This window comes from Penaeus chinensis, chromosome 16, assembly GCF_019202785.1.
Source record: "Penaeus chinensis breed Huanghai No. 1 chromosome 16, ASM1920278v2, whole genome shotgun sequence".
Lineage (NCBI taxonomy): Eukaryota > Metazoa > Arthropoda > Malacostraca > Decapoda > Penaeidae > Penaeus > Penaeus chinensis.
Genome location: NC_061834.1, coordinates 19639698 through 19652197, shown reverse-complemented (window position 1 = coordinate 19652197; position 12500 = coordinate 19639698). Strand labels below are relative to the sequence as shown.

Here is a 12500-nt window from a genome sequence, read left to right as displayed (position 1 = left end):
TCATGCAATAGCCATAATGGCCACAGTGTTGCTAGCGATCGATGGGCTTCTTTCCCCATGCAAACATCCCTTCCTTTTCGTTACAGGTTTTATGAGGTCAGGAACAGGAGCCATGCACACGTGCTCGAAGGACGATCTTTTTTTAACGGGATGTTATGTGTTGATATATCCAATGAAATGCGTTTTTTTTTTTTTTTTTTTTAATGAAGAATCTGAAAAAGTGAGGTATTTTGATTTTTTTGAAGGGGAAATGAAACCTCGGTAACTATATAATCGTATTAATGCATATCCCTCCTGGCGTCAAGCACGAGACAGACACTGTTGTTTTCCCTTGACCTGCATTCGTATCGGAATACTTAAAAGAGAAATAGATAAAGAAAATAATAATAAAATAAAATAGAAAAACTACTTCGGGGATGTGCATTTTCAAGATCGATCTCGCAACAGTGACCTACGTATCCTGGTCCTCCGTGGCCTTTAAAAGACAGTTTCGCCACAGCGTCTGGCTGTCTGGTCGAGAGGGGGCGGGGGTAGGGAAGGGGGAACACCCCTGAATCACGCAGTCACGCAGGAAGGGAGGGGGCGAGGGGGCAAGGGAGCAGAGGGGACGAGGGGGCAGAGGGGGCGAGGGGGCAGAGGGGGCGCAGTGATGTGGTGGTAGCAAAGGGGGCTCGAGCTGGTCCTGTGTTAGTGTAGGCTGTTGCTTTGTGTACTGCAGCGGTGACCAGGTGCGCTGCTGGGTAGTGTACATGTGCTTGTCTGCACTGCTGTTGTGCTGTGACGTTTCCAGAGAACGTGTGCTTGTGCTGGCTTGTGACTGAGCCTTCGCTTGTGCCGCTGTTGTTTTTTATTGGACACTGTTCTTGTTATTATACTATTATCCCAGCGTTTAGAAGAGAGGTGACCGAGTGACGTCAGATACCTGTCGACATGTGTGGATTGTGTGACCTGTTGCGGTCACTGCTGGTAAGATAAACAAAATACTTTTCGCTTCAAAGTCATCCCGCTTCACCTTATTTTCAAGCGCCACTGTATTCGGTGAAGGATTTCACTAAGAATTCTCTTCACTGGAATGAACATACTGACCGCGAGGCAATTGAAACTAAGAAATACTCACCGTCAGGAATATAATTTTTCAATATTTGATAAGAGCGGCGAGCAGCGTGCCGCGCTTTCGTACCGGAATGACTGTATATATGGGACCTGAGTGAGAGAGAGACACGCACTGTAGGTATTGTTTCAGAAAGTTTCGCAGTCGATAGAATGAAGTTGATACAACGACCCATCGATTATTGGATTCGCTATTTTTCGCGCTATTCCTATACAGAAAAAGTTGTTTTGTCGACAGAGGAATGCCAATACTGCAGTTATTTTGAGTGCATGGGTAATATTTTTTTCTACAGAGATATTCGCATTTTTAACCTGATACGTTTTTAATATTTTAGACAACAACCCATGTTGTACAATGGGCTATAAACACAAGAAAATGTCCCCGAATTCATGACGAGAATACAAATAAAATAAAGTTACCTATTTTTATAATATGACAAATGTAAACGATACTCCACTTAAAACTACAAAGAGGGGACACCTAAAGACAGAAAAGAAATCCCCACCTTATATTTAAGAATTCCTACAAGAAAATCGGATACCTTTAATCAAGTTGCTCCCCGTAATGGCCCAATTCATCCTGCCCCTTAATTCCGCGTGTCAGCAAACATAAATATCAATTTTTGCCATAGCAGAACCCTCCCCGCATTACCGTGTCACATCCCTTTAGCATTAGACGTCGAGCCCAGGCTTATAATACACGGTGAGTATTATTCATATGTATTATCCATTCATCAGACTCCCGTTGATGTATAGTTGGGAGGGCGATTGTAGGTTTTAGATAAATGGTTGTTTGTTGTTTGATTCCGTGTGGGTTAAGGGAGCGGGTTGGGGGGAGAGGGAGGGAGCCATAGGGGGGAGAGGGAGGGAGCCATAGGGGGGGAGTGGGGATATCTTTTTAGGGGGGGTAATTTTGGTTGTTTGATGGATATTTGATATGGTGGCTGATAGATCTTGATCCTTTGGTGCAGTATCTGGGCTATATTTAGCGTAGACACTGTTGTGATAATCGTTTAGGAGAATGATTTATGATTTTGGTGTGTGCACGGGCTCTGCTTATTTGAGTGTATCTGTTTCTTCTTCGTCTTCTTCTTCTGCTTCTTCTTCTTCTTCGTCTTCTTCTTCTGCTTCTTCTTCTTCGTCTTCTTCTTCTTCCTCCTCCTCCTCCTCCTCCTCCTCCTCCTCCTCCTCCTCCTCCTCCTCCTCCTCCTCCTCCTCCTCCTCCTCCTGTTCATCCTCTTCCTCCTCCTCCTCTTCTTACTCCTCTTCCTCCTCCTCCTCTTCTTCCTCTTCCTCCTCCTCCTCCTCCTGTTCCTCCTCCTCCTCCTCCTCTTCTTACTCCTCTTCCTCCTCCTCCTCTTCTTCCTCTTCCTCCTCCTCCTCCTCCTCCTCCTCCTCCTCCTCCTCCTCCTCCTCCTCCTCCTCCTCCTCCTCCTCCTCCTTCTCCTCCTCCTCCTATTCTTCTTCCTTTTTCCACTCCTCCTCCTCCTCCTCCTCCTTCTCCTCCTCCTCCTATTCTTCTTCCTTTTTCCACTCCTCCTCCTCTTCTTTCTTCTCCTCCTCCTCCTCTTTTTTCTTGTTTTTTTCTTGTTTTGTGATTTCCTAGGGTTCACCCAGAGATCACCTAACGAAAAGTTCAAGCCAACGAAGAGAAAGTCCAAGACCCGAATCTTAGGCGAAGCAATTCGAACTCCTTGAACCCACAGTGCATAATTCCACGCGTTGACAAGACCATAAGCAACACTATAGTTACCGAGAGCAGGACCGAGACGCCTGGAGGACCCGAAGAACCGCTGTGTCACACAACGCCGCTCTGCAAATGAAATATTTTGTTCCACCCTGCACTAAGTGGCGGGTGTACAGGGTGTGTTTTATGGTGTTCCGCCCCACCCCCCTCTGCAACCCTTACTTCCACCCCCTACCCCCTCTGCCACCCTTACTTCTACCCCCCTGCCCCCTCTGCCAACCTTAATTCCACCCCTACCCCCTCTACCACCCCTACTTCCACCTGCCATACAATATTGATTAAGTAAACATCCATAGAAGGCGGCTGCTTCGTAATAACAGTGCGGGGATGCAGCACCTCACAGGCGCCTCGGCCTCGGAACACTGGCCGAGTTAAGACTATAAAAACGACGCACTAAGTGAATATTATGGTCATACGCGAGCTGGCTTTACGGGTGGGGGGATGAAGACGAAAGAAGGAGAGAAGGAAGAGAAAAAGAGTAGAAGGGAGAGAGACAGGGATGGAGAAGGAAAGGAGGGAAAGAAGAAAGAATCGAGGTGGGGATAGAGAGGGTAGAAGGGATAGAGAGGAGAGGTGGTTGAAGGTTAGAGAGAAAAGGGAATAAGAGAGAAACAGAGGGAGGAAGTGAGAAAAGGAAGAAGGCAGCGATCGATGATGATATAGGGAACGACAGATAGACAAACAGATAAGAGGGATAGGGAAGGGGAAACGGGACAGACCTATAGTAAAGACACATTAATAGGTATATAGCACATGATATACTGACAGAGCTATAGTAAATAGGTGGAAAGAAAGGAAGAAAGATGGGTGAAGAGGAAGACGGACGGCAGAAGAAAATCAAAGATTAACGCCAAGAAATGGGGCAAAAAGACCCCCTTTCCCTGCGTGAAATTGCACACACGCTATCTGAGCAAGCATACCGACGCACCTCTGCTGCGGAAAATAACATCCTGTGTGCGTATTACGTCCATGCAATAGGTAGGATGCGTGCGCGTGTACGCACGGCATCAAAAAGGAAAACAAAAATCTGAGAAATATGATTTTCCTCAGACGCATGCAACGTGGACCCCTAAAGCCCCGATGACACACGCAGGTCCAGGAACAAAGAATAATAATAATACTGATTACAATAAATAGATGCATAAAAAATAAAAAAGCCCCTTGTGATTGCTGGCGTTGATAAGGCCGCGATCGTCCGTCGTGCTGAAGATAGTGATCACCTAGATTAAGGAAAAAATAATGGACATAAAAAGGTCGAGACGAAGGCCACGGAGATGGAGGGCGAACGATTAGATGCCACGGCAAAACATCCTCCCGAACTGCGAACTCTTAAGGAGGCTGTGTAAGTCACCAGGACTTCTGGAAAGGAGACAGGCTGAGGGATAGAGGTACTCTAAATATTCTATATAACCTCATAATCCAACCATAGTATCCATCCTTCCTTCCTTCCTCCAGCCATTATATCTTTCTTGCCATTTCCCTCTCGCTTAGTACACGAGGTGTTGCTCTCCCACGCAACCCGGAGGTGTTCCCGGCGCATGAAGGAGGAGGCGATGACATGCAGATGCCCTCGTCGCCCGCCCTCAGTTCTGCATATGACAAGTAGCAATATTAGGGCCCCTCCGGCGAGAGATGGCGATAAGATAAGGGTGAGTGAGACCACTGGACGATAGAGAGGCATGAGTCATCCCGGCGATTTCCTTAAACGTTCTCCGAGTGCTTGTGAGAAAATTGAGGTGTGCGTTTGTTTTTGTCTGTGCGCTTATCTGCGTGCGTGAATAGAAGCGTCATATACCAGTAGAGATGAAGTTTTAGCATTCGTGATGATATCGCGTCGTGCTTGTAAGCAGCGGGCGACCGATAGGGTCTGAAGGCGACCATTCCCACAGCTGATCCGTCTTCTCGGTGTCCTTCTGTTGAGCAGGACTTTCGTATTTTGATTTTATTCCTTCAGCACTTTGGGCTCGAATGAAAGAGCGTACTCAGCAGGATAAAAAAGGACTAGACTAGCTTTTACCAGCAGTCAGATGACTTCTTTTATGCCGCCGCTTGTACCTTGCCCTCCACAACCCGATCTTTCTCTCTGCTACTCAGACGCACTCAACTGAACAGGAATACTTGGATCGCAAGACTAAAAAAAAGACACTTATTTGGAGGCGAAGACTAAAGAGTGCATATGTAGATGCAAGGCTTTACATAAGGAAGAATTCAGTACAATCAGGTATTCATACATACATAAATTCTTAAAGACTTGGAGAGACACGACCTCGAACGCCGCTATCGCTTACACAAACACAAGAGAGATCTACCGTCTTGTCGAACTTCCACGGAAAGACATGATCAAGAATCGTGCAAAAGGTCAATCTCTCTTTTTTCCTTCTTTCTGTTCTTATCGACACAATCGCAAAGTCCTTATATATCAGGCATCGCTCCGACGAGTCGAAAATGGGCAGCGCGCTCGAGGTCTTGCCGCGTCCCCGGAAAACAGACGCCGAGCGAGATGCGTGTGTGTGTGTGTGTTGTGTGTGTGTGTGTGTGTGTGTGTGTCGTTACTTTTAGAGGGACATAAAGTGCTACAAGGAGGACCAGGCGCCGAGAAATCGTTTAGCGAGGGATTATATCAGGGTTACGGCCTTGTACGATGCATTAACGCGGGAAATGTCCTCTGAAATGGCCGGTGTGACAAGGCTTGTGTGTGCATGAAAGAGGGGGCGAGAAGGGAGAGAGAGAGAGAGAGAGAGAGAGAGAGAGAGAGAGAGAGAGGAGAGAGAGAGAGAGAGAGAGAGAGAGAGAGAGAGAGAGAGAGAGAGGCAGAATTAGTACCCTTCATCTTTTTGTGTGATCATCCTTATACGCCACAAGACAAGTACACTATTTTCTCCATCTTAACTGATTTACGTCCGCAGTAAGCAATGGGCGCGCGTACGGAGCAAGCATGGCGCCCATTCTGCAAATTCCCCGCCCAAAACCGACTACTTTTTCGCGTCCCTTTTTCTTGCTTGACATTTGCACGGACATTCTTACGGAGCTCCAGCCTTAATTCCCCTCTTTACCCCCTCTCCCCTCCCTCCTCCCTTTTCACCTTTATGCCCCCCCCCCCCCTTTATCACTTTTGTCTCCTTCCCTTTCTCCTTTCCACCCTTTTTCCGTACCTCCATTTACTTTTATTTTTTTTTTTCCTTCCCTTTTTAAACCCACTCCCCCTCCCCTACATCCCCTCCCCCACTTCCCCTTATCCCTTCACCCTCTCCCCTCACTTCTCATTATTCTCCCTCCCCCCCTTCTCCTCTCCTAACTTCCTATTCTCTCCCCCTACTTCCCCTCCCCTCCTCCTCATATGCCTTCATCTCCTTTCTTTCCCCTCCCCCCTCCCCCCCCCCCTCCCACCCCCTCTCGCGTTATCGTTACCCACAATTCATCGGTCATGATAGACATACCTCTTCCGGGTGTATGTTTTTTTTTTTTTTTTTCCTTTTTTGGGGGTTAAAGAATGGCTTTAAAGATTGGCGTCTATGTTCGGCCATGATAGACTATGCACCGCTCGTGATAGACATAACCCGTTCCTTCTTTTTCTTTCTTTCTGTCTTGTCTTTTTTTTCTCTCTCTCTTTTTTTGAGATGAGAGATTCGCTTTAAAGATGCGGTTTATGTCCGAATCAAGGCTGTTCGCGGCGTGAATCTGTTTCTCTGAGGCTTCCTGTGGGCTTCGCTGTCGGGCTGAGGCTTTACGATTGGACGCTTGTCTTTTATTGGCGTTTACTATCTTCTTTTTTCTTTTTTCGTGAATTCTGGAGCTTCATCCTTCTTTACTTCTTTCTAGATCTCGTTCTTCTTTTACTTGTTTTACTTATAATTGTTATTATTATTATTGTTGTTGTTGTTGTTGTTGTTGTTGTTGTTGTTGTTGTTGTTGGTGTTGTTGGTGTTGTTATTATCATTATTATTTATCTTCTTCTCCAACATTTAATCCCTTCTATTCTTGTTCGTTTCCTTCTTTTTCAATATTTTTCGTCTTCTTCCTATTCCTCCTTTTCTTTCTCTACAAAAAATTCTTCACGACTACCACCACCGTAGTGTGTTTTTTTGTTTGTTTGTTTGTTTGTTTGTTTTTCAAATAAAAAATAGGCTTCTTCACCTAAACGAATAAGATAATGTAAACAACAATATATATTTTTTATTAATATGTCCGTACCCTCGTAATAAACAACGCCCAGCTAACAAAACAAAAGAGCATCTACAAGCGCCCAAGTCAAGCTAAACCCTTCGCTGACTGCTTGCTTGCCTCACTTAGCATAACAAAATGCTGATTGTTTCCCTCCCTCGGTGGTGCTTTCATAAATGCGTCGAATTGCTTCCTGTTCAGGACGCTACGCCTTTTAAGGGCGGCCCTGGGCGGTTCGGCGCGCTTTCGGGTCCTTGCGAAATGACATCATCGGGACCCTGCGCCCGGCGATGGAATTTTCGAAGGCGCAGTATTGGATGTACATGCATACACGCACATGCTACACACATACACACACACATACACACACACACATACACAAACATACACAAACATACACAAACATACACAAACATACACACACACATACACACACATACACAAACATGCACAAACATACACAAACATACACAAACATATACACACACACATACACAAACATGCACAAACATACACAAACACACACACACATACACAAACACACACACACATGCACACACACACACACATGCACACACACACACACACACACACACACACACATACACAAACATACTCAAACACACACACATACACAAACACACACACACATGCACACACACACCCATGCACACACACACATACACACACACACATACACAAACATACACCAACATACACAGACATACACACACACACATACACAAACATACACAAACATACACAAACACACACACACATACACAAACACACACACATGCACACACACACACACATACACACACACACACACACACACACATACACAAACATACACAAACATACACAAACACACACACAAATACACAAACACACACACACACACAAACACACACACAAACACACACACACACATACACACACACACACACACACACACACACACACACACACACACACACACACACACAGAGGGATAAGGAGAAGGAGGAGAAGGAGAAGGAAAAGGAAAAGGAGAAGGAGAAGGAGAAGGAGAGAAAGAGAGAGAGAGAGAGAGAGAGAGAGAGAGAGAGAGAGAGAGAGAGAGAGAGAGAGAGAGAGAGAGAGAGAGAGAGAGAGAGAGAAAGAAAGAGAGAGAGAAACTATGGAAGAGAAACTCAATCCCTCATACCGTTTGAATTTCTGTTTCTTTCTCTCCTTCTCTCTCTCTGCTTTGTTTCTCCTTCCTTCGTCCATCGATTCTTTGTCCTCCACAACTTTTTCTGCGAAATCTCCGGGAGCAAGACAAGTTTGCCTTTGAAGTGATTGTTAGTTTATAATAACAATAATGCGACCGGTTTTTGCAACTTCCTGCAATGTGCCTGTTTTTGCTTTTTGCGAAAGGAAGAAAGGCAAGGGAGGCGATAAAATAGGAAAGAAGGGACAGAGGGGATAAAAGAGAGGAAGTGGGACATAAAATATTCTTAAAAAAGGAAGAAACGAGGAAAGAATTAATAAGTGGAGGGAGTATGTGAAGGGAAGAGAAAAGGAAAATGGAAAATACGAATAGGAGGAGAAAAGTGGAAAAGAGAGACGGAAACGGAAAAAGAGAAAAGAGCGAATGAGAGGAGAAAAGTCAGAGACGCAGAAAAGGGAAAAAGAAACATAGGGAAGGGTAAATGAGGGATAGAGGGGGGAAAGGTGACCACAAAAATTAAGAAAAGATAGAATGAATAGATAATAGAAGATGAAGAAGGTGAAAGCAAAAGGAAAGAGCAAATGAAGTGAAGGGGAAAAGGGGAAAGTCGGAATAAAGGTGGAAAAGGTGAAAAGGAAAAAGGAAAACATCTAAAAAAATAACGAATGAGGGAAAGGAAAGGGAATGAGAAAAGAAGGTTTGTTTTATGGTAATTGAAATTCAAGGACAAAGTTGTAACGCCATATTCCGTGTTTTATGCCTCTCTTGGCTTTTCCTGCTGATACTCTCGCCTTCTTTCTTGATTTTTCTTATCTTATTATTATTGTTATTATTGTTATTTGTATTATTACTACTACTACTATTACTATTATTATTATTACTATTGTTATTATTATTCCTCTTCTTCTTCTTCCTCCTCTTCTTCTTTTTCTTCTTCTTCTTCATCTTCTTCTTCTTCTTTTTCTTCTTCCTCCTCTTCCTTTTCTTCGTCTTCTTCTTTTTGTACTTTTTCTTACCCCTCTTCTCTTTCTTCTTCTTCTCCTTCTTCTTCCTATTCTTCTTCTTCTTCTACTTCCTTCACCTTCTTTTTTTCTCCTTCTCTTTCTTCTTTTTTCCCGTCTTTGGAATAAGAGGTATTCGTGAGTTAATTTGGATTTTTGCTTTATCAGTGATTCTCTGTTTTTGTTGTTGCTGTTTCTGCCATGTTTATTTCGTTGGTGTTTTTTTTTTTTTTTTTTTTTTTTTTTTTTTTTTTTTTTTTTTTTTTTTTTCCATGCCGTAATCTTTCTTATATTTTTTCCTTTCATCCAAGCTCATCGAAACGCAGCCATATATTTCTCCATTTTCGTGCCACAGACAAAACTTCGGACGCATAAATCATACAGGGCACTTTGTCTTTGTCATTTTCAACGACTTTATCGAGCTTTATCTCACGTCCAGACACTTAAACGACTGCGCATCATGTACTTGGCTCTTTAAACAAACATGCCGAGAACCACCGCCGTAAAATATGTAGTACTGACTTATTTCACTATCAGGATCCATTTATCAATACGCATGGTTAGCATTCCTGCACGTTAGCACCGCTATAGATCAGCGTTACCATTAACCAAAGGTTTTTAGATCTACACCTCTGAGTCATATCTCTCCCCCTCCCCTTCCCCCCACCATCTCCCATCCCTAAATAGCCTCCCTTCTTAAACGGACACCCCCTCCCTTTCCCCTCCCTTCCTCCTTACTTCCAACCCCTCCCCACCCCACCTCCCTCCAGCTACTCACCGCTGCGCTCTTCCAAGGCATGAATCATCGTTGCCACATCATCATCGCAAACACTATCGCCTCTTGTTATCTGGCACTGCTGAGGGTGCTGACAAACATGCAGACTCCGCCCACAGGCCAAGAACCCCGCCCAGACGGAGTTGCAACTCCGCCCATCTCTCCTGCGATCTGTCAAGAAAATATGCTTAATATTCTTAATCCCCTAGTCTTTTTATCTGGTGATTCAGACAGCAAAGCAGTGGTGTGTTTTGTCTCAAAAGACGTAAACATTCGGTTATCTCGCAAATCGGTGTTAAATCGTCTTGTCTGATATTTCCTGGTAGTGCCTATTTTGATAATTGATAAAAGATAAAAGTGCTAAGAAAAAATCTCACCAAGTCCCAGGATAATTCTATAGTGCAGTTGTTCTGAGTCGATGCCAAACATGGTTATATACAGTAAACGGGTTCTATTCATCTTTGTATTACAGACAGGAGAAGATAAATGTATATGTACCTATTTGTATTTTTACGTCTGTTGTGTATATGTGCGTGTGTGTAGTGTGTTAGGGTATGCATGTTGTGCTTAGCTGTTATATGTATGTGTGTGTTCCGTACATATCCGAATGTTGTATGTATAGATGACTGCACATATAGGCGTAACACTAATCCTTATAAATCCCCAAGTACAACCCGGCACCCATCGTGACATAAAGGGAAAGACAGACAACATGAAAAAAAACACGCTTTGTATAGCTCAGCGCATATCCTGTAGCAGTGTAAAAAGCGCTCGACATGGCTGCCTGAGACCCGGATTTTCGCTCCTATACTTTTTGTACCTTTTCACTGTATTATCCCTCCAGACGAACCGTGACTGAGGTACTTGCACTATTTTGTGGCGAAATATTCGAATTGCGGTTGCCGTCCTTCTGGTAGGTGGAAAGGATGAAGGAGACGGACTGATAAAAAAGGTTTTTAAGGTTATCTCTTTTTTTCTTTTCCTTTTCTTTGCGTATATTGCGAACATAATGGTTTAACTAGTTTGGTCATGCTGTGTGATAGGACAGTTTTGGTAATGTTTGGTAGGGGAAATATGTGTCCAGGGAATAGGAAATACATTGGAGAAAATGGGTCGTCTGTATCTTCCTGTTTTTAAAGCCAACTCGAAGGTCGTGTCTCACTATGTTTACAAGCATTGTGTCTTTCGGGCTTGCTTGAGTGAAGGCCAACGCGAGGTCACGGGGGTCAGACGGGGTCACGTGATGCATCGGTTGTTTTGCTTGTCCAGTAGACTGATGAAAGACAGTGGGAGGGGAGGGGGGGCGGAGGCAGGGGATCATCCACCATGTTGTGTATTCATCCATCTCTCATTATTCCATTCATCCATCTTTCTTATACAAGTGGCGCTGGTATCCACGACGAGTCATTATCATTATAGCAATGTGCTTTTAAGTTTCAGTGTTCTTCGAGGGATTTGTGTTCGCGCGGATGGACTCTGCACAAGCGTCCTCGTCGGCCAAGTTGCTTGCAGTCTTCTCTGTCTTGCGATTCGTTCTTTTCTTATGTGTCACCTCTTTCCGTTGTTTATTTTGTATTGCCTTATAGCTCTTCTGATCCGGAATTGTTCGTTATATAAATCTGTTAATTAACCGTAACTCCTGTACTCCCCTGCAAAAAAAACAACGCACACCCTTATCAGCCTTATCTCTGTTATCTTCTCCGGACGCTTGCCCTGTTCACCCTGCTTTAAATCCTCTCCTTGACCTTTACCTTAGACTGACCTCATCATATTTGGACAATCGTGCAAGCTTGCGATCGACTTTGCTTGCAACGCGCCTCCCCTCCGCCCTCTCCCCCTCCCTCTTCCCCTTCCCCCCCTTTCTCCCTACCATCTTCTTCACTCACTTCTTCACCCAAATTCCGATCCTTGCCTCTCATTTTATTCTCACTAGCCCTCACTCTCGCCCTCGCCCTTACTTCATCCTCACCCTCGCCCCAACTTTACCCTCATTCTAAACCTCATCCTGCCACATCTTTAGCTTCGCCCTCACTTTCATCCTCATCTTCACTTTCACCTCCGTGCTCACTTTCGCCTTCCCTCACCCTCACCCTCGTCCTCACTCTCACCTTCAACACCCTCACCCCAACATTACTCGCAGCCTTACCTTTACCCTCTCATCCTCACTATCATCCTCATCCTCACCTTCACCCCCTTACCCTCGCCCTCCCTCACCCTTACCCTCGTCCTCATCCTCACCATCCCCCTCAGTTTCATCCTCTGGATCACCTTCACCCCGTCCTCACCCTCGCCCTCCCTTACCCCCGTCCTTTCCCGCTCCTGCACCCTCACCCTCGTCCTCACCCTCATCCTCACCTTTCCTCACCCTCGCCTTCGCCTTCACCCTTACCTTCGTCCTCATCCTCCTCTAGCCCTCACCCCCGTCCTCACTTCACCCTCACCCTCGCCCTCGGCCTTCACCCCTCACCCTTAGGTCAGAATACGCGATCACGACCTGATGCCTATCGAGTG

At 45.0% G+C, this 12500-nt stretch overlaps 1 protein-coding gene across 7 annotated transcripts in view; it reads left to right on the top strand.

Annotated features, from left to right (window-relative positions):
• The window catches only part of LOC125033384 (cytospin-A-like), a 362699-nt gene that overhangs the window by 116833 nt on the left and 233366 nt on the right, over nt 1–12500 (top strand). For 4 of the 7 annotated variants that reach the window (XM_047624841.1, XM_047624842.1, XM_047624838.1 and 1 more), the window contains exon 1: nt 916–966. The exons of the other annotated variants lie outside the window; for them this stretch is intronic. In XM_047624841.1, the coding sequence (XP_047480797.1) occupies nt 931–966 (36 nt within the window). In that variant the 5' untranslated portion in view covers nt 916–930. Of the gene's footprint in view, nt 1–915; nt 967–12500 lie in introns of those variants that run through there. 7 annotated transcript variants of the gene reach the window in all.